The 21412-nt window shown below is 43.3% G+C and overlaps 1 protein-coding gene and 1 long non-coding RNA gene across 5 annotated transcripts in view; one reads left to right on the plus strand and one right to left on the minus strand.

Moving 5' to 3' along the window:
- The window catches only part of PLEKHM3 (pleckstrin homology domain containing M3), a 183259-nt gene that overhangs the window by 80635 nt on the left and 81212 nt on the right, over positions 1 to 21412 (plus strand). For all 3 annotated transcript variants that reach the window (XM_060016203.1, XM_060016202.1, XM_060016204.1), the window contains exons 5-6: positions 2216 to 2409; positions 20809 to 20872. In XM_060016203.1, the coding sequence (XP_059872186.1) occupies positions 2216 to 2409; positions 20809 to 20872 (258 nt within the window). The remainder of the gene's footprint in view (positions 1 to 2215; positions 2410 to 20808; positions 20873 to 21412) is intronic.
- Positions 2006 to 21412, minus strand: part of LOC132428404 (uncharacterized) — a 150353-nt gene continuing 130946 nt past the window's right edge. Inside the window, exon 4 of one of the 2 annotated variants that reach the window (XR_011246539.1) lies at positions 2006 to 2043. This is a non-coding gene — a long non-coding RNA (uncharacterized lncRNA). Of the gene's footprint in view, positions 2044 to 5689; positions 7770 to 21412 lie in introns of those variants that run through there. The other variant, XR_009520109.1, reaches the window with a different exon arrangement.

The raw sequence follows: 21412 nt of genomic DNA on the forward strand, positions 1-21412 counted from the left end.
CAACTTGAACCGTTCACTTTTTTAAAGGAAAGAATAGTGGGCTTATCCATCTGCACTTATGAGCCGAGTTTTCATGTCAGACACAGCACTCAGGCTTTTGATGTTTTTCATAATTTGGTAGGCAAGAAATAGGACAGTAGCTCTTGGCTCCTAGGTAGAGTGTTATTTGGTGTTCACATATAACTCATGAAGTATTTCTATTAATAAGAAAGAAACTTGCTCTCACATAAACTTCGTCACTTAAGAATATCATTGGCTTCCTTCCTTAAGTAACTATATATTTTTAAAAAGCTTTTTAATTACAGTTGAGTTTGAAAGTAGAATGCTCCTATCAGTATGGAGGGTGGTTTTGAACTTAGGACACTGTATCCCCACTCATTTCCTATTTTACAAAAATAGCGTTTCATGCCAAATATTGAGTTCTCTCAAAAATTCCCTCACTGATGTAAGTGGTCGTTTCTCAAAAAAATGAGCATGTGCCTTGCTGCCAAAAATGGCTCAACATGGCAGGAATTTATTTGTTCACATACTCAGGCAGCCAAGGTCACAATATGCTCTGTATTCTTAACACTGGCTAATAACTTTGTGAAGCAGTGCCTTAGACCTTATTGAAACTAGCTCTGTTTTTGTTTTTAGTAATTTCAGTGTATGAATGCTGATGTCAGTAGCTGCCATCCCATTTGTCTCACTGCTTTTACTGTCTCTGTAAAAGACTTTTTTTTTTTTTCCATTTGGGCTTAAGTACCACCTGAAGAGAGAAGCCTTTAAGGCCTGGGAGACTGGCCAGTGCCCTTTGTCCTTCTGTTCACCTACTAAAAGGTAGCATTGTTAACCTAATTCAGCGGGGCCCTGGCTCAGTATAAACACTGCTCAGTAGAGCCAGAAAGACTAATTGAATTGTACAATACATCACTCTTCAGCAACAGTTTCAAGTGGATTGTACTTCATTTTCCAGAACACCATCCATTTTTTTCCCTCATTTAAGATTTTTAAATATAGCAAATATTTAACCACGATAAACAAAATATTTGAACCCAATTCTGTCTTTCCCCGCTGAACTGTGAGCTACATGAGGACAGGGCCCTGCCTGTTGTGGTCGCCAGTATCAGTGAACTGGTATGTAAAGATTCCCCCAAACTACCCACGGGTTATGCATTATTTAAGCTACTCCCTCTGTATCTCAGATGTGTTTCTTCTATTTATTTCTTTGGATGACAATGACATTTTAAAATCAACTTTCATACTCTTGATGATTACTACCAGAAGTGGATATAGAGTTGGATGGATCTATTGGCCAAAGTCAGCCTAAGCTCAGAGCTGTTCTAATAAGAGCAACTCTCTTCTGCTTATGAAAGTGTGTGTTTGAGCCTATTTTCTATGCACACTGTTCTGCATATAATATCCTCTTTTCCCCTTTTTTGGGAGAGATCCTTTTATTCCTTTTGAACTTTGTAGTATGTGCGTGGTTTACCTATCTTTTTAAAGTGGCTACTTTATAAAAAGTGTTATAGACTATATATACATATATGTGCACATAGTTTTAGTTTTTAAAGTCAGCATTGTTGTTAAGAGTATTAATGGTGCTTTGTGACTACCTAGAGGGGTGGGAGAGGGAGGGTGGGAGGGAGACGCAAGAGGGAGGGGATATGGGGATATATGTATGCCTATAGGTGATTCCCTTTGTCATAAAGCAGAAACCAACACACCATTGTAAAGCAATTATACTCCAATAAAGATGTTAAAAAAAAGTCTTAATGAATTCTTTTTAAATTTTTATTTTGAAATAATTATGGTTTCACAGGAAGTTGCATAGATAATATAATACAGAGAGGTCCTGTGTATCTTTCACCTACTTTCCCCACGGGTTATATCTTAAATACCTATAGTACAATTAAAAAACACAAACAGGAAATTGACATTGGTATACTGGGTCTGTATAGTTCCGTGTCATTTTATCACGTGTAGATTTGTGCAATCACATGATCAACATACAGAGTTAATGAATTCCTTTCAATGCCCAGGTTACTTTTACCAATTGCGTTTCTGGAAGAGAGAAAGAAAAGCCACACTTTATACTTAGTTACACTATGGGTTTTTTCATTTGGCTGTGTTCAGAAGATGATGTTATTTTGATATCTAAGCTGTGGTTCCTGGTTGGAGGAGGTGTGGAAAGCCAGGTGATTCGTCAGCGCTGATGGAGCAGTTTCTTTTGTAGGTGTCTAAGCAGGCCAAAGAGTTTCTGGAGTACGTGTACGAAGAGCCCCTGATCGACATCCAGCAGGAGAACCCCATGCTGTACGGACACGCCGAGCCGCTGGCCACCGTGGTGCGCCTGCGGCAGCGGCTGAAATCACTGCGAGCCTATTTGTTCAGCTGCCGGGCAGCGGTGGCCGAGGATCTGCGCCGCAGGTAAGAGTCATAAATGTCAGACGGCGTCGGTTTGTTTTTCTTTTCCCGCCCCGGGAGGGTGGTTAGAGGATCTCCAAGGGCCTTTACAACGTGGAGTGTCTCGAATTCTGTGGCTGTCCCTCCCTCCGGGCTCATGTTTGGCTCTTTCCTCCGAGGGCCTCTATCCGGTTGAGCCAAGCACAATGAAAATAATATCTCAGCGTAACTGAAGGCTTTTAACCCATGGATCGAGTTCCCACAATGGTGAAGACCTCTCTTTACCTGTAGGTTAACTTGAGATAATATTCACTGGAGTGTCTTCATTGATCACTTATGTAGTGTTTTATATTTCCCTCAAGTTCAGTTCGTATTATCATCAGGAAAAAATAAGCATGTTTGAAATATTTCATAACTTAAAAACATTTTTTCAATGGGAAATTAGTAGGTGGTTATTCAAATCTTATTTTGCAGACAGAAGCGAACTTGGTAAATGATGCAGGCTGTAGAGCTTGAATTAAAATGCATTAAAAAACAACAACAGGCACAAACATGAAAAGGCCCAGGATTCTGCCTTTTCATGTTACCATTGACATAGGCTGCTTATCCATAGCTTGGTTATCTCAGAGTTTATGGAACACGCAAGTCCATGCCAGGCTCAGATCCTCAACATAAAAGTGAAGTTAAAATGTGCCTGCTCTCATCAGATTCCTTCTTTTACAGTTAGGTTTTATTGGCATTTGAATTCTCACCCTTGGCATATGTGAACTAGCTTATACTTGAAAGAATTGTTGATGGTGTTCATAAGTCCCTAAACATACCTTTTAATTTTTTTTTTTTAGTAGAAATTTAAAGGCATACATTAGTCATGATTTTTGGAGGCAAGCCTATGTGAATAAGAACCCTTGCAAAGTGATATCGTTTGCTATTTGAAATCCAATTAAGATCCAAAGAAACTGACAAAACCCCAGGCATCTGAAGAGATGTTTTGAAAAGAACTAAATGTAGATGGTAAGGGATACATAATATCTAGACAAGCTCTCATAAAATAATAACGAAAAGGCAGCTGCCATAAAGCAAAATACTTCTCAGTGGTAGTCATTCTGTTACCTAGTTGTTTTTCAGAAAGTGCTAGAAAGTGGTCAGGATTTACTCTTGTAAAGTCTAGGCAAATCTTAATTTTAAAGATCAGGGCTTTGCCTGAAAGGCAATAAAATTATGTGTCTCAAACTAATTCACCAACTAAACTAGATACAAGATTTTTAACATTGAAAGTATGTTCTATTACTTTAAGTACCTTTTGGCTTTGCTCGGAGCTGGTTTTTCCTGTGCCTATATTTTTAAATGATATTAAAACCTACACATGGGGGCTTCCCTGGTGGCGCAGTGGTTGAGAGTCCGCCTGCCGATGCAGGGGACGTGGGTTCGTCCCCCCGGTCCGGGAAGATCCCACATGCCGCGGAGCGGCTGGGCCCGTGAGCCACGGCCGCTGAGCCTGCGCGTCCGGAGCCTGTGCTCCACAGCGGGAGAGGCCACAACAGTGAGAGGCCCGCGTACAGCAAAAATAAATAAATAAAATCTACACATGGGAATCATGTTAGATACCTTTATGATATAATGTTTTGCTTTGGTTAAATATGTCCGATCTGGGCACACATTTAGAAGTTAAATAGCAGATCCTGTCTTCATATGGATGACTAAGAATACCTATGCTGTTCCAGCAGTTTGGTGGTTTACCACCATGTACTGTGCCTTATGGCCAGACCACCGGGAAAGGAATGGAAGTTCTAGAAAAAAAAGCATTCCTAGGGCTGTGAGAATGAAAATAGTAGTCTTTTTTTCCTTTTCCTTCATTTCTCTTTCCTGGACTTGCTCATGACCGTTATGTAGTATAGTGCCTGCCACAAGGTGGGTATTCAGTAACGACTGAATGGATGGATGGAAGGAGGGATGCGTGATAGATGGATGTCTGTTACAGTGTCACTTTAGACCACTGAGCAGTGGCTAGTAGCCCAGTTTTGAGGAAGGAGTCATCTTCAAATTCTTCTTTTTCTTACTTCCCCGTGTCACTTAACACAGTGTTTGACCTATCTGAAGCTTTCAGAAATTGTTGAATGAACAAATCAACCAAAGAGCAAACCAAATCAGCCAAAAAAGCATTTCTGTTTCTGGGATAAGTCTCAAATCTTTCCTCTCCTGTTCACTTCCAGTGCACTCCCCTGGTTCAGTCTCAGGACTATTACAGTATCCTTCTGACTTTCTGTCTCACTTGGGTTTCTTTCCTCTCCAGTTGAACCTTCGCATCAGACAAATTTTAAAGCACAAGTATGGAATTAAAGATCTGCCCCAATCTAATCCAGTATATTGTTCTACTCTCTCAAACACTGCACTTCAAACACAAATAATTATTTAACTCTTCCCTCAGTGCATTCTGTTGTGGGAATTAAATGGGTTTTTGCAAGTGAAGGGCTTACAGTAGTGCTTGTACATAGTAAACACTCTATAGATAACCATTATTATTAATACTGCTTTTTAAAAATTTATTTATTTTATTTTATTTTTGGCTGTGTTGGGTCTTTGTTGCCGCACACGGGCTTTCTCTAGTTGCAGCGCACGGGCTTCTCATTGTGGTGGCTTCTCTTGCTGTGGAGCACGGGGTCTAGGTGCACGGGCTTCAGCAGTTGCAGCATGTGGGCTCAGTAGATGTGGCACACGGGCTCTAGAGCGCAGGCTCAGTAGTTGTGGCTCACGGGCTTAGTTGCTCCACAGCCTGTGGGATCTTCCCGGACCAGGGCTCCAACCCGTGTCCCCTGCATTGGCAGGCGGATTCTTAACCACTGCACCACCCGGGAAGTCCTAATACTGCTTTCTTATCCTAGACTGTTCTTGTCTCTAGCTTTTAAAATCTTTGTTAAAAGATTCTCCTTAAAAGCTACCCCTGAGGCTCTGTCTACCGGACTCAGGCTCCTTCTGCTACTCACTGTATCAGGAGAGGGGTGAGCAAGAGGAAGTGGGTTGGAGGGCCAGCCGGGCCCAGGGCCTGCAGTTCCTGGGTACACGGGATGCACTTATCTGAGCGTTTGTTGCATAAAAATAGGTGGAGGGGGCTTCCCTGGTGGCGCAGTGGTTGAGAGTCCACCTGCCGATGCAGGGGACACGGGTTCGTGCCCCAGTCCGGGAAGATCCCACATGCCGCGGAGCGGGCTGGGCCCGTGAGCCATGGCCGCTGAGCCTGCGCGTCCAGAGCCTGTGTTCCGCAGCGGGAGAGGCCACATCAGTGAGAGGCCCGTGTATCGCAAAAAAAAAAAAAAAAAAAAAAATTGGAGGAGCAGGAGGCTCCCTAAGAGCAAAGGATGAGACAGTGATTCCTACAGCGCCCTGGAGGAGGTGACTGATTTTTTTTTAATGTTATTTTAGTTTCTCTATATTTATATACTGTTAACATAATGTTTGGGTTTAGGTTACCATGCTCTCCAACCTGGCACAGAGAAAAGTATACCAGTAGCAAGCAGTACTCCTAACTTTGGGGGGAGGTGGCGAGTTAGAGGAAGGCTAGAAATCATTTTGATTTATTTTGAAATATGAGTATTTAGTGAAATATGTCTAAGAGATTTTTCTGGGATGTTCATACTTCTTACAGCTGGGCCATGCTTACTAATTCCACCTTCTTCAGTGTCTATAAAAATAACCATAGCTACAAAGGGGAACCATTGCCCACCTCACATGCTAAAATTCCTGTCACCAAAAGCCATATCTTGCCTATCAATCATCTTTCACTTTTATATGGAATCTGACTTTTTAAAAACAAAATTAGCCAACAGTACTTTTAGCGATGATAAGCATGTTCAAAAACACTACTTAAGGTTCCCTTTGTCTCACCTGCGGGCACCAGATCTAGAGTGGGGTGGTTTAAACAGTGAGAAGCACCTGCTGGGCACAACTAACCATACGTATCCTCGATAGAAGTTAAAAGAGGGAGGAGTTGATGAGCAACAGGGGAACAAAACTAGAGCAAGAGAATCCAGTTCTTATCTAGTCGTAAAAGGCATTCTCTCCCTGCCTGGTTTTTACCTCCATATAAAAGTTGTCATTAATCTCCAGCAAGTAGGCCCAACATGCTGAAGACCTGTCAGCGCCATATAAACAGAATAAAGCAAACTGTTAATACTGCTGTCATGAGGAAACTGGAAACAGACTGATTAATCATAGTGGCGCTCAACCGCCAGGGAGACCACTTCAGTCGTCGCCTTATTAGGGAAGTCCCAGTTGGCTTTTAGGCCAATCATTACGATGACCGTCCGGTTTGTATCCTCACTGTTTTTGTTATTGTTGTTAATGAACGCCTCGTTCTTGAACCCATACCGCAAATCTTGACTGGCAGGGGTGATTAGTTTAGAAAAAGTCAGCATCTTCCATGAAATCTAAAATGTTTATAGTGCCGACCATTGACCGTTTCTGAGGACTCCCAGATGGCGAGCGACCCTGCTGGATTGATTCAAGGCCTATTTAACTTTTCAAGAGAGAAATTATTTACAGTGTCCACATGTAAAGGTGCATGAAGTACTCTGTGGAAGATCTTGGCACTGTCAGGACACATCCGGAGCAGCTGCCATTAAGGACGTCTTCAGGAGGGACCCTAAGAAAAGCTGGGAACACAGGAATAGTGGGATACGTGTGTAAATCGTAGTCACAAAAGGGCACCTCGGGGCCAGATTTGGCCCTCAGACATGTTTTGTTTGGCCTTTCAGGGATGGCGCCCACCAGGTTTTAAAGTTGCAAAATACTAGCTAACATTTAAATAATTAGGAGTTTTCATGCTCACACAAAGTAAAACTCTCTGGTTTCTCTTAAGAAATCAGAAGCTCTGATTACACAAAAGCTTCCCTCATTCCTGGATGCAGCAATCAGCTTTACATACTGGACTCTGCACTTTCCCATAGTCTCTACCCCTCCTATCTTCTCCCCAAACCCACTGGCATTGGGTACATAATATGTTGCTGCCCTGCTTGTCTTATCCTCAGCCCATTTCATTTATTTATGATGGTACCTGGGCCCATGTGAGATCATTATGATTTAATCAATTAAAAAGTACTTTCCCGTAAATATTGATATATTATTTGCTCTTATAACAGCCCTTCAGATGGGTTAGACAGATGGTATTTACAAAGAAGGGAAAGCACTGTGACTCTGAGATGCTGCGTGACTTGCCTGAGGTGACAAAGCTGGTAAGGAGCAGAGTCCACACGTGGAACCAGGTTTTCGGATGCTCAAATTGCTGCTGCTTTCCCCAGTGTATTTGCTGGTGGCCATGACTTCCAGGAATTTCTAGATTCTTCAGAGGAAGGAACTGCTTTTATATCTCCTGAAGCCTTGATTGAGGTCATCTAGGAGAGTGTGAAGGAGGGCGGGGAGGTGGCAGACAGTAATGTGCCTTGAGTGGGAAGGTGCAATTGCTGACACAGGCACTCCTGTGCTCACTGCCAGCGCCAGCCTTGGAGAACAAGGCATGACAATTGGCTTAGCGCTAATAAGTGCAGTTTTCTCTAGGTCTGTGTTTACCAAACCTTTTCATTCCATAGACCTGTAAATGTAGAGGTATCTGTAGGGTTGTCTTATCCATGTCTTTTGCTAAAACAAATATCCACCTATTTTTCACCATCATTTCATAAAAGAACGTAGTAATGCTAAAAAACAAAAACAAAAACAGGCAGACAGCAATGAAACAACTTTTTAAAGTCAAATAGATTTAAAATTCATTCTACTATGCTTTTTCTTTTCTCATTTTGCCTTGGATTGCTAAAAACATCACCAGACCAACACCAGCTGTTGGGACTAACTTTTCAGAAATCCCGATTTAAGTTAAATGTTCTGTTCTGAGTGCTGAAGTGAAATCATCTAGTCCAAAGAAAGACATCAGAGAAATTAATTAGTGGATGCCTGAGTGTTTCCCATTCTCTATCATTAACAAATGATTTGGGGATTGGGTGCCTGGTGAATCCAAAGTTCCTATTGTGATACGTATTTAAAACTAGTTTCTCTCCAACACTAGTCGAGGCCGGTAAGCAATATTCACGCCTATCCTTCCAGTTACTTAGAGCACAATTGTGATGGTTCTGGGGGAACAGGTAGTCCTACTTGTTTGTTAAGTTTAGTTCTTGGCTTGGACCATTCTGACCAGCTTGAATTGGGAAGCTCTAGACAATACCAAACGTAATTCTTCTACCTTCTAAGTCACCTTTTCCTGTCTTTGGTCTCACATTTTATTTGAAATTATAATTATATCCAGAATTAGTTCTCACTGCAATATCAGCTTTACTGAACGGTGAGAAATTTCTATCATAAAAACAGCCATTTTTATTACCATTATTTATCCTGGTGAGTGCCAGAAAAAGATGAGTGTGTGTGTGTGTGTGTGTGTGTGTGTGTGCGCGCGCGCGCGCGCGTGCGTATCTTGTCAGACTCTCCTTGCCTCCTCTTCCTTCAAGCAAAATTTAGCAGCTTGCTTAGCACTTAGGAACAGTCCCCAGAAATGTCACCTGATTCACCAAGATTCCCTGCCCACTCCTTCACTTGTTACCCCCAGGGAAAGCTGTCTGTCTGGCTAGTGAATTCACTGGACAGGAGGCTAAGTCCAAAGGGTGAAACCTCCTTTGGATGTCCACTAGCGTCTCAAACTTAATATGTCCCAGGGTTTCCCTGGTGGTGCAGTGGTTGAGAGTCCGCCTGCCGATGCAGGGGACACGGGTTCGTTCCCCGGTCCGGGAGGATCCCACATGCCGTGGAGCGGCTGGGCCTGTGAGCCATGGCCGCTGAGCCTGCGCGTCCGGAGCCTATGCTCCGCAAGGGGAGAGGCCACAACAGTGAGAGGCCCGCGTACCACACACACAAAAAAATTAATATGTCCCAAGCTGAGCTAGTAGCCCCTCCTCCACTCCTGTAGCAAACTGCTCCTGCTACAGGCCCCCCATCCCCCTACCAGCACCTTTACCCATACGGCTCTTCATGCCAAACACCTTTCTCCCACATTCCACACCCAACCTATCAGCAAGTCCTATCGGCGTCACCTTCAAAACATGTCCACTCAAAATCACCACAGAATCATCACTTCCACTGCTACCACCTGAGTCCAAGCCACTGTCATTGTTCCCCTGGATTTTTGCAGTAACTGATCACCCCCTTCAGTCTGTTCTTCCGGCTACAGCTATAGTTAATGTGTACATTAGATGATATCACCTCTGATTCAAACTATCTAATAGCGTCACCTCTCAATCCAAGTAAAAGCCAAGGACATATAAGCCTGGTTCCCCATCACCTCTCTGCCCTCATCCCCCAGTACGTTCCCCCTCCTTTACTCTGTTCCAGTCATACCAGCCTTGTTTTGCTCCTTGAGCATATGCCAAGCAGGCTCCCATGTGAGTTTCTATGCTCATTTTCCTCTTCCCCAGATAGTGGTGTAGCTGGCTTCCTTACCTCCTTCAGATCTGTATGCAGCTGTCACGTTCCTGAAGCATCCTTGACCACTCTATTTAAAATTTTTGCACACACTGCCCGCCCCGCCGCCCCACACTTTCTCTCTTCATTCTCTGCTTATCACCACATAAAGTGGTGTTTGATTTTTGTCTGTCTCCCTCTCTGGTTCCATCACGTATGGCTATGGCGGTCACGCTTTGCTCAGCCTGTGCAGCCGTGTGCAGAGGCCCTGCTCTCTCCACTAGAATGTAATGTAAGCGACAGAAGGTCATGCCTTTTTTTTTTTTTTTTTTTTTTGCGGTACGCGGGCCTCTCACTGTTGTGGCCTCTCCCGTTGCGGAGCACAGTCTCCGGACGCGCAGGCCCAGCGGCCATGGCTCACGGGCCCAGCCGCTCTGCGGCATGTGGGATCTTGCCGGACCGGGGCACGAACCCGCGTCTCCTGCATCGGCAGGCGGACTCTCAACCACTGCGCCACCAGGGAAGCCCGGTCATGCCTTTTTATCTGTGTTGCTCACTGCTCTATCCCCAGGGCCTAGAACCATACCTGACATAGAGTGGGGGCAAATAAATATTTGGTGAACAAATTAATTAAATAAATAAAGTACTGTTACCAACATTCCGCCCACTTAATTGGGTCAAACAGTTTTTCATATTACAAAAAATACTGTTCATCATAGAAAACAAAAATAAGAAAGTCATCCATTATCTTACCACTTTGGTGCATATCCTTTCATACTGCTTCCTCTGCAGATTATTTTTTTCCCTAAAAAATGGTTTTATACTGTACCTACTGCTTTTAACCCAATCACTTCACTGAGTATATCGTGAACATCTTTTTATGCCGGTAAATATTTGTCTAAAGCGTCATGAATCACTGCGTGAAAATGGTGTTTTGATGCATGAGCATACTGATACACCCTCGATCTGGGAAGAAGTAGGTGAGGATATTATTCAGTGTGCCCAACAAAAGATCGCATGAGCTGGGGGAGATCATAGCAACACCTCCTCTTCTCCCTACCTCCCAATAAGTCAGACATATTAGGTAGAGGGCTTATCTGTTACAGAGAAAGGATTTCATGCTCTTGTGACTCGAATACACTTAATGTAGGAGGCTAGCTCATTGAGAGCCTATCTCCTCGGGCAGCCTCGTTCTTAAAACACAATCTACGCAGACTTGATTTGCTGTGTCTCTGAACTGCAAATGAACAATGTCTTATAACCAAAATCTAAGATCCAAATATGCCATTGATTATTAGCCAAAGTCTGGTTAATATTGGCTTTTAGGAGAATAAGCCCATTTTAGCCATAATATTATCACTAAATTAGTCTCATTAAAGACCAGTGGTTATTAGCACTTCAAGAAAATAGATAACACTTCTTTAAGCTCAGTAAATGAACACAGCTCTTTATGTTCTCTGTAAGACTTAATATTAGCCAGACTTTGTAGCTAGTTTTCAAGTTAGCTAATTAAAAGTGTCATTGGGGCTTTACTCTCAACAGATTAGCTGCATGAATCTATCAGGGCTCAAACTACTAAAACACAGGATGTTATTTTGATAGATTTTGAAAGCAACCGTTCTCAGTCTCCTTCAAGAATTCCTTTTCCCTCAGATGACTTCTAGTACTAAGGTTTTCAAGTCGTCTAACCTCCTGATCTCCTGATAGCCCCTCCCCCTTCCTTCATTTTCTCCGGAGATCTCATTCAGCAAATTTTATAAATATATATGCTGATAGCAACACTCTAAAAAGGAGTTATAGACTATCTGCAAAAGTGTCATTCAAAGCTAAACAGATTGATAAACTTTGAGAAAGGAGCTCTGGCAAGTTATATATTAATTTTACTGTAACATACATGTAGCTTTTTATTTACCAAGAAATCCTTCAGAAAGTTAAAAAGTGTTTTATTCTAAGATTAAATGAAATCTATAAATTATCTAAAATCATTTTCTAAGAGACAACAAAAAAATAAAACTCATGGCAGGAAAAGTGTTATATTCTTGGAACCGTTGAATACTGTAAGAATTTGAGCTAAGATCTATAATGTGATATAATCTGTCACTTCTATAATCAGACCCCAGAATAATCACAACCCAAATTACTTCCCAAGTATTTCTACTCCGGGCTTTAGATTGTTGCTAAGAAACTTAAGCACAATTTCTGAAAGAGCTGGTAAGAGACCCTTATTTCCCATACCTATCTTCCAAGATATAATATCTGATGCAATCTTGCCACTTTTTCACCCAATGAGATTAGCAAAATGAGGTATCTACTGAAATGATTGAAGCTTGTTTCTTCCACATGGGTTGCTATCGCAATATCTGCCTTTGATTTAAAATTGTTTTTCCATTAGCTGGGAGCATGGTTGGACATACGAGTCCTGTCCACATCCAGTCTAATGTAACTATTTCAGGAAGTGTTTGCAGCTCATATCAAGAACACCAAATTGCATCTCCCTAGGGATGCTTCACAGTGCTTTTTGCTGATTTCAGTGTGGGTGCGTGTGCCCTCCAAAGGAAAGATACTGCAGCCCTCTCAATTCTGTACAGATTACCTAACCTGGAGCACATATTCTTGGAGAACACGGTAATATTTCATAAATAAATGGTTTTCCTTTCTAAATTATTCCTTATGCACTTCTACCTGTATTCTTCCTTTAGACTCTTACGATTTAGAATCAAAATTGGAGGTTTTCCTTTGGTGTTATCTTTTTTTTTTTTTTTTTTTTTTTGCGGTACGCGGGCCTCTCACTGTTGTGGCCTCTCCTGTTGCGGAGCACAGGGTCCAGACGCGCAGGCTCAGCGGCCATGGCTCATGGGCCCAGCGGCTCTGCGGCATGTGGGATCTTCCCGGACCGGGGCACGAACCCGTGTCCCCTGCATCGGCAGGTGGACTCTCAACCACTGCGTCACCAGGGAAGCCCTGGTGTTATCCTTTTTATTGTGTGTGTGTGTGTGTGTGTGTGTGTGTGTGCGTGTGTGTGTGTGTAAGAGAGAGAGACAGAGACACACGACACACAGGAAGGGAGGGAGATCTTTCCTTTAAAGCCTGTCTATTACATGTGCTGAGATATTTTCATTCAGACTTTTTTCATTTTAATCATTGGGTTTTTTAATGCCAGTTATGCAGCTCAAATAACTGAGCTTCAGGGAAATGGCGATATTACTGAATCTATCAAAATCCTGCAAAGGGTGTGCCTGACTTAGTCCCTTTTCTCTCATGAGCATCAGGGCTTGGTGGGAACTGAGTTGAAGTTCCCAGAAATTAGTCAGGTTAAATCAGTCTTGATGTATTTGACTCAGTGTCCTGGTCCAAAATAGAAGAGGACCCCCTACGTGTTTTATATAGACTACTGCCTTTGATTTCTTAGGCCATTATTTCTGCATTTTTAACCCCAAGTACCAGCTGTGTAATATAAGGGAAATGAATCATATGTGACCTTCTTCCCTTTTGATTTTCATCTTTTCTTACTTTTCTCATTGGAACAATCTATAAATGAAGCCTAAGTTACCCTCTCAGTATGTCAGGAAATCCTAAAGGTGATAAAACAGAAAATGTTGGCACTAGAAACAGTTGTGCTAGCTGGTTTCCATGATCCTTTAGCAGGTTTCTTCATTGTTCTTTGGTATCAGAGAACTTGACAGTGCCACCTGCCAGTGATGCAGTTTCCCTTGATGGGTGAGTGAAGTGTGGGGTTGACTCTCCTTATCACGTTTGTCCTCTGGCTTTGACATCAGGGCCAACCAGAAGAAGTTGCACTGGCATGAGCAGGGCTGTCCTTGTGGTTGGCCTCTTGGTGAAATGCTGTCAGACCTGATGATGAATAGGCCTACAGTACAGTGAGGTCACTTACCGCACAGAGAACCCTAAACACAGCCGCCTCACCAGAAACAAAAGGCAGCACCATCCCGCAGCAAAGAGGCCGTTTACCAAAGGATTGCCAAGTCAGACAACTAGCTGTAATCTGTAGCTTTCCGTTCCGAACATGTTGAAGTTTGGATGGAACATTGGAGAAATTAGTAGTTAGTTACCTTTTACATAACATTTTAGTAGAAACTTGAAGCATTTCAAAATGCAGAGTGCGTGTATAGGTACGTGCACCCTCACACACACACAAATGTGTATTTGGAAGAGCTCCTAGCTGGGTCCACATCCCATTTCCTCTAGGCCTTTACTAGCTCAGGCTCTGTCATTTTCCTTACTTTTCTATCTGCAGCTTTGGCTTCTATACTAGCTTCTTCATTTTAGCATATAGATATGCCCAAGTGGCTCCCATCTCTAAGAAAAGAATCCTTTCTTAGTCCTGCATCCTTCTGTAGCTATGGCCTAGTTTCTCTCTTTTAAAGTTAGTTTCTTAAAAGAATATTCCACAGTCCTTCACCCCTCTGCAGTCTGGTGTCCCTCTTCCTCCTGGATACTGTCCTAAGGTCACTGGTGAATTCCCCTTTGCCAAAACCAGCAGGCACCTTTCAGGCCTCATGAGAGTCTTCCCCGGATTATGTGACCTCTCCTCTGCCTCTGATGCCGTTGACCCTCTTTGTCCTTGAAATTGTCTCCTTCCTTGGCTTCCTGGATGCTGGCTCTTCCGCTTTTTCTCCTGTCAAACTGCTTCTTCCCAGCTTTCTTCCTGTGGCCGTTCCTTCAATAGTATTGTTTTGCCAGTGTCCAGTCTTTTCCGTTGCACTCATGTGTACTGTCTCGGGCTCTTCCTCATTTTCATGTCTTCACCTGTAGGCACACAGCTCTCCTCCCTGGACTCACAGATGACTCCACTTGGACATTCCACACCTCTGCCCCGACAGCTGAGCTACCCTTTCTCCCCAAAGGTGACTCCTCCTCATTATTCCCTGTGTTAGTAGATGGAACTTCCATTTACCTACTGGCCCAGCTGGAAAACCACGAGCAGTGCCAGGCTCCTTCCCAGCCTCCGTTTCCCATTAGTCTTCATGACCTGTGGATCATTGGAGAAAGCTGTCTGTGGTAGGCCATTTCTCTCCAACCCTAGGGCAACCATTTAAATTCTGTTCAGGCCCCCAACATTTCTCACCTAGTTTATCTCCAGAATTATCCATCTCTTCAGTCTTTTCCCCCTTCTGCTGTCAATGATCTTTTAAAGGTGCAAATCTAATGCTGTCCCCTTCTCTTGCTTGAGGCACTCATCTCTTTGTGGGTAGGCTCTTCTCTAGGCATCTAAGCCCTCACATGTCTGGCTACACCCTAACTTCCTGAGCTCACACCCTGCAGTCCCCCCAGCCCCCAGCATGGACACATATACACATATATACGCATACAGAGCCTGTTCCCTGAAAGAATTATGTTCGTCCTGGCCTCTCTGCTCTTAGCCATGCTGCACCCTCTACCTGCAATATCCATTCTTCCACTCCCCCAGATGGATTCTGACCTGTCGGTTCTCTGAGACCTTTCTTGAACAGGTGTCCTGCAGGCTCCACTCAGCCCTGCACTCCACGCTGGAGCTGGAGCTGTCTGTTTACTTGTCTGTTTATCTCACTTGTCTGTATGTATTGGAAAAAAAATGGTGTCTTCTCCAAATTTTCTGCCACATACATACCCAGCATCCGCTCATTGCAGTGAAAGTGCGCGCTGATTTTAGCTTCTGATTTTAGGTTCTTAGCTGTAGTGACGAGTCACAGAGGTCATAAGACGGGGCTTCATCTGCATTAAATTCCTGGGCCATATGGTGATCACAAGTTGTGTTTTCTGACCAAAACATGTAGACAATCATCCATCCTTTATTGAATACATTAATAGTAAAATTATCAAATGAGTTCTGCCATGGCTCTCAAGGGGGTGCCAAACCTTGCCTCCCAGACGTGAGTGGGTCCCCTAGCAGTGCCCGAAGTGGCTGCAGGTTCATCTCTGGTCCCCTGCAGAGCCCTATCCTCTCCTAGTCAGATCTGCCAGAGGCAGCTTAATGCTACCCAAGCACACTGCAGGCCTCCGGGTTCTCCACAATCCCTTCCACAACTGAGCCCTGGGAGGCCCTGCTTGTTCCATCCATTTCCTAAAGAGCTCCTGTCAGACGGGCCAGGTACAAGGCCAGTTCCTTGTACACCAAAGCCACAGTGGGGGAAACCCTGGGGATCACCCAGATGGGATGTTGCCTGTGCTTTTCGGGGCTTGGCTTTTATATCATTATTTGCCCTGCACTTCCCCTGTGGACATCAGCCTAAAGAAGATATTCAGAGAAAGACAAACACTGTATGATATCACTTATATGTGGAATCTAAAAAATACAACAAACTAGTGAATATAACAAAAAAGAAGGAGACTCCCTGATACAGAGAACAAACTAGTAGTTACCAGCGGTGGAGGGCGGACACAATATAGGGTGGGCGTGGGTGTAGGAGGTATAAGCTAGTAGGTGTAAGATAGGCTACAAGGATGTGTTGTACAACACGGGGAATATAACCAGTATTTTGTAATAACTGTAAATGGACTGAAACCTTTAAAAAAAATTGTAATTTAAAAAAGAAAAGATATTCCAAGAATGTCGTGCCAATTCAGCCTGCCTTGACGGCTCCAGCAATGAAAAAGAGGAACAAACTGATGGGGTCATCTGGCCCCGCCTTTGAAATCCTTTCCTCCTCTAAGCAGAAGAGCAAGCCCCTACCTCTAAATAACTGCAACAGATCTTTTTCTTCTTTTATTTACATTAAAAAGCATCCCTGTAAGAGACACATTTTAATGCTGCTCAGTCTTCCCTCTCAGGAAATTTATTCTCATATTTGACTTCAATGCTTTCTTGATATAATTTCCATCCTCAGAGAGAAGAAAAGCTGATTGGCATTATCTGTCTTAAAAGTCTGTATTTTTTATGGCCACCAGTAAATCTCCTGGACACAACATCTTCTCCAAACACAACAAGCTCAGTTCCTTTATCTTTTCTGCATATATTGCATTTTCCAGTTCTTTGTGTCGTTAGGCTGACCTCTTGTAAATTATAGTCTTAGACACTGAAGAGTGCCAGAGAGGAGACAGCAGATACGGTGCTTCTGGAGGGGCTTAGAATCGCTTCCAGAGGGGAAGAGAAGATAAATATGTGAAATATATTTGCACACAGAAACACTACATACACAGCTCACTTTAGCTGTGTAAATAATGTTTAAGGAGTATTAGAGATTACTGTGTCCAAAGTTGGCCGGTTATTGTGAGAAGAGTAATGAACAGTGTTTGGAGGCAAAGGGGACCCAGCCTAGAGAGGAGAAATTGGAAATTCTCTTTGCTGCTCATCAGTTGTGTTCACTGAACATATCCGTCTCCAGCCCTTAGCACAGCACCTAGCTCATTTTAGGCACGCAGTAGTGTCTGTTGACTGGATAACGAACTGACTAGCTGTAGTACTCTAATAAGTGTATACCAGTATGATTCCATTTGTAAATTTGCAGTTAATTCTTATATCCTGTACTCTCAGTCGTGCAAGTTTTAGGACTTTAGAGAAGAACTTTAAGTAGCAAACATTAACGATATGCTACCCTGCATTTGTCCCTGCTAGAGTTCATTTCAGTCACCTTCCTTCTAACTCTTTCTCCAGCTGGCCTACATGTGTATAAACCAATGGAAAAGGCAGGAGCTCATCTTGAAATGATTTTCCAGCCTGCTTGTTTAGTTCAGTCCGTCTGTTTCTCAGCCCTGCTGCCACATTGCCTTCATTTTACTTTACTTAAGGGATTTCATTATGAGGCAATTGCCTCTGAAAAAGGTTATTCCTCCCATTCAACCACACTTAGACATCCTCTGTCCCCATAGTAGATTATCATACTTTGCTACCCTAGTGACCTCCACTGAAAGACTGCGTCCTAGGCTTGCTTTTCTGCACGTGATGTTTGGGTCTCAAGTCATCTTGCAAATACTGATATACATTTTTAAATCTATAAATGCAATCTCGTGTTCTGGATTGGATCCTTGAACAGAAAAAGGACATTAGTGAAACAACTGGTGAAATCTGAATACGGTCTAATTTACATAATAGTTCATTTCTTAGTTTTGATCAATGCACCACGGTTGTGTAAGGTGTTACCATTAGGGGAAGCCAGGTGAAGGGTATAAGGGCACAAACATTTCACAAAAGGAGGAAATGTTAGGAACTCACGTACACGTGAACATCCTGATTATTTTCAAAACAATTTTTCAAGCATGAGAAAAATTGCAGACTACCAAAGTGTACTTCAGATAATTCTAGGCTTTGTAAGGTGAAAAAAAGTAAAAACCCCTGTTCACACTCAGCCCCGCTTCTGTTCATTTTCCTCCAAGGTCTGCTCCCTCCGTTCCCAGAGCTTCAGCTGTCCCTTCTGTGCTGCTGTCAGAAGTGCCCCTGGCTCTTCCACATCTCTCGCCCCACATCATCCGCAAGGGCCACGCCTGCTGTCCTCCACACAAGCACTTGATATTCAGCACAATTAAATCTCAGTGCTTTTCCCCCTCCCCCCAGCAGCCTGCCCTGTGTTGGTCAATGACATCACCATCCTGTCTCCCAAGCTAGGACTTCAGAGTCGCCTTCAATTCCAAATGCTGTCAGTCCTTCCAGAAGTTCTCCTGTGTCTACACACTCACCCCTTTCGCTTTCGCCTTGTGGTTACCCTGGAAGAGCCGCTGGGGTACGTGGTCAGGACTGTCCCTGCCTGCAGTCTCTCCACCCTCCCGGCTGCCTTCAGGAAGTGGGCATGACCAAACGCGTCAGTGTTACTTTCCTTCTTTTAAAAAGGACCAATGGCTCTATATTGCTGCTGGCCTGAACAGTCATAAACACCTACCTGGAAGAGAGATGTATTATATAGCTATATTAGATGGTCAGCTCAAACCCACCTCCCTCCGTCCTCTACCTTCATCTCCTGGAAAGTAGAAGCACAGGCCTTTGGCGTCAGAAAGTCCTGGCCTTGAATCCCAGCTTGTGACCCTGGGCAAATTAGTTTTTGCCTCTGAGCCTCAGTTCCCTCTCACATAAAATGGAGGTTGTACTTACCACGCGGGGTTGTTGTGAGAATTAAATGATGTACGTTGAGGGCCACACCTGAAGCAGACTTCTCTTATTGTTAATCCTGTAGGGGGTCATGAGGAGTAGCCCTCTCGATCATCTCTGTCATACGTGTGTGTTATTGAAAATGGAAGTTGGTCATGTCTCATGGTCCCTCCTGGGACCGTGGTCTACCTTCTACAGTAGGGGGCCCTCTTTGTAGGGAAGCTTCATCCCGCATGGAGGGATTGAGCACTTTCCCTACACCCTCCCCAGCTGGGCTGGGACTATGTGCTGCTACCTGCCACAGGTTCGGCCCCAAACCATTAGAGTTGAAGGGAGCCTACCCTTAGGAACTGAATTTTATTCCCCAGAGTATAAGGGCCGTGTCACTCACTTGGTCCGTTCGCACTCTTGTGGATGAAACAGGAATTTTCAGCAGAAATCTTCAGAGCCTATCATATATTTATCAGGAGTGCTCCAAACTAGAATATGCCTGTCCCAGACCTCCATGGGGGATGAACTTCACCTAATTGGCCCAGTGCCCTTTTTTCAGTGGCCTAGTACAGGAGCTGGTGCACAGTTGTGCTTAATCAGAATTGGATGGCTAGATAGATGAATGGAAGGGTAAAGGACTTAATCTCTAGGATTTGTCCAGTAATGCATACTTAATTGAAAGACTGAGTAATGAATTCCCCAACAAGCTACGAGTTAGGCCAGTGGTTCTAAACCTTGGCTGCACTAATCACCACAAGAGTTTTTGTTTGAAGACTGATTTCTGGGTTCTACCCATACTTATGCCCTATTATTTTCAAAAGCTTCCCAAGTGATTCTAATAGACGGCCAAGGTTGGGACCTACCATGCTAGACCAATCTAAAAATATGTACCCTGTGCATATAACTCTTATTTTCATGTTACCATGTTGTGTTGTAATGATCAGTTTATGTATCTTTCCCTAGCTTGACTTTATTCTCCTTGATATGCTCTGATATGCTCAGGTACTGTGACTGTCTCACTCATAATTCATAATTCCTAGTGCCTGGCACAGTGCTTGGCATGTAGCAGATAGTCATAAATGTTAATTGAGTTGGTGGCTTCTTTCATTTAGGTGGTATTATGCAATTTTCTTGTATCCTAATACAAAGAGAAAATGCTAGCACCATGAGTTTTGTTTTGTGTATACGTGTGTGTGTGTGTGTGTGTGTGTGTGTGTGTGTGTGTGTGTGTGTGGTGTTTTCTAACCATCTATGCTTCGGTACCTGTTTGCTTGTCCCTAACTGATTTGTTTTTCCTGTTCACTCACCGTCATTTATCCAGATGCTATGAATTGACAGTAGCCAAAGATATTGGACTTTGTCAGGGAGTCTCAATTTGAAATATTTTGTCCCATTATTCCCATCTGTACCTAGGTTCCAAAACTCATCACTGTGCACGTAAGAGGATAGCTCACTAAGTGGTGTTTGGCACTGCCATCTCCCTTAATGAAAGCCATAGGAGCCTCCAGGCAAAGACACCCAGGTTGCCCCCCCAACTGATTTTCTCAACTCTAAAATCTGTTCATCTAGACATAGACTCATAGAGCTGGAAAGAGATTTAAGACACCAAGTTCAGTCACCTTCATTAACCAATGAAGGATCTGAAGCTAGGTGGGTTTTAAGACTTCCCTGAGATGACACAGTTTGTTAGGGACGCAGCTGGTACAGGAAACCTGGCACTCTGGTCCTCAGGCCTGGCCCATTGCACTGTGCTCCTAGCACCCTGGACTACATCAGAAATCAAAGATCACACCCTTACTCCGTTTTTGGTATTTGTGTTAGAAAGAAAAGTATCTGGAAAAAGGTATTATTACAGGTTTCTCAGAGGATGTGGGGAGGAAGAGTATTAGGTGGAAAGGGATTCTTGAACGAGACTTGGAAACTTCTCAGAAAAAGTGTGTTTTGTGGCAACACCACAATTTATCTGTGTTTCTGTCTGTTTTCAGAATTTTCCCCAGAGAATACCTCCTTCAGCAGATCCACCTGTATTCCCTCGCTGATCTGCAGCAGGTAAGCACTTAGAGGGGCCATTTCATTCCTGTTTTCTCCCTGGGAAAATGTGTTTGTTGATTATGGCTTTGGCACTGAATTCTGCCCTCATTGGAGTAGTTTTATTCACAAGCCCTAATAATCAATTATTTTCTGTTCAGAATGAGAAAAGAAAACTTAGTATAAAAAGATATTCTAGGACAATAAGAAATGCTGGCAAGGATATAGAGAAACTGGAGCTCCCATACACTGCTGGGAATGGAAAGTGGTGCGGCCACTTAGGGAAATAGTTCGGCAGTCCCTCAAAAAGTTAAACGTAGAATTACCCTGTGACCCAGCAATTCCACTGCTAGGCATATACCCTAGAGGGTTGAAAACATATGTCCACATAAACACTTGTACAGGAATGTTCAAAGCAGCATTATTCATAACAGCTAAAGAGTGGCAACAACCCAAATGTTCATCAGCTAATGAATGGATAAACAAAATGTCATATATCCACGCAGTGGAATAGTATTCGGCCATAAAAAGGAGTGAAGTACTGATACATGCTACAGCACG

The sequence above is a fragment of the Delphinus delphis genome, chromosome 7 (assembly GCF_949987515.2).
Source record: "Delphinus delphis chromosome 7, mDelDel1.2, whole genome shotgun sequence".
Taxonomy (NCBI): Eukaryota; Metazoa; Chordata; class Mammalia; order Artiodactyla; family Delphinidae; genus Delphinus; species Delphinus delphis.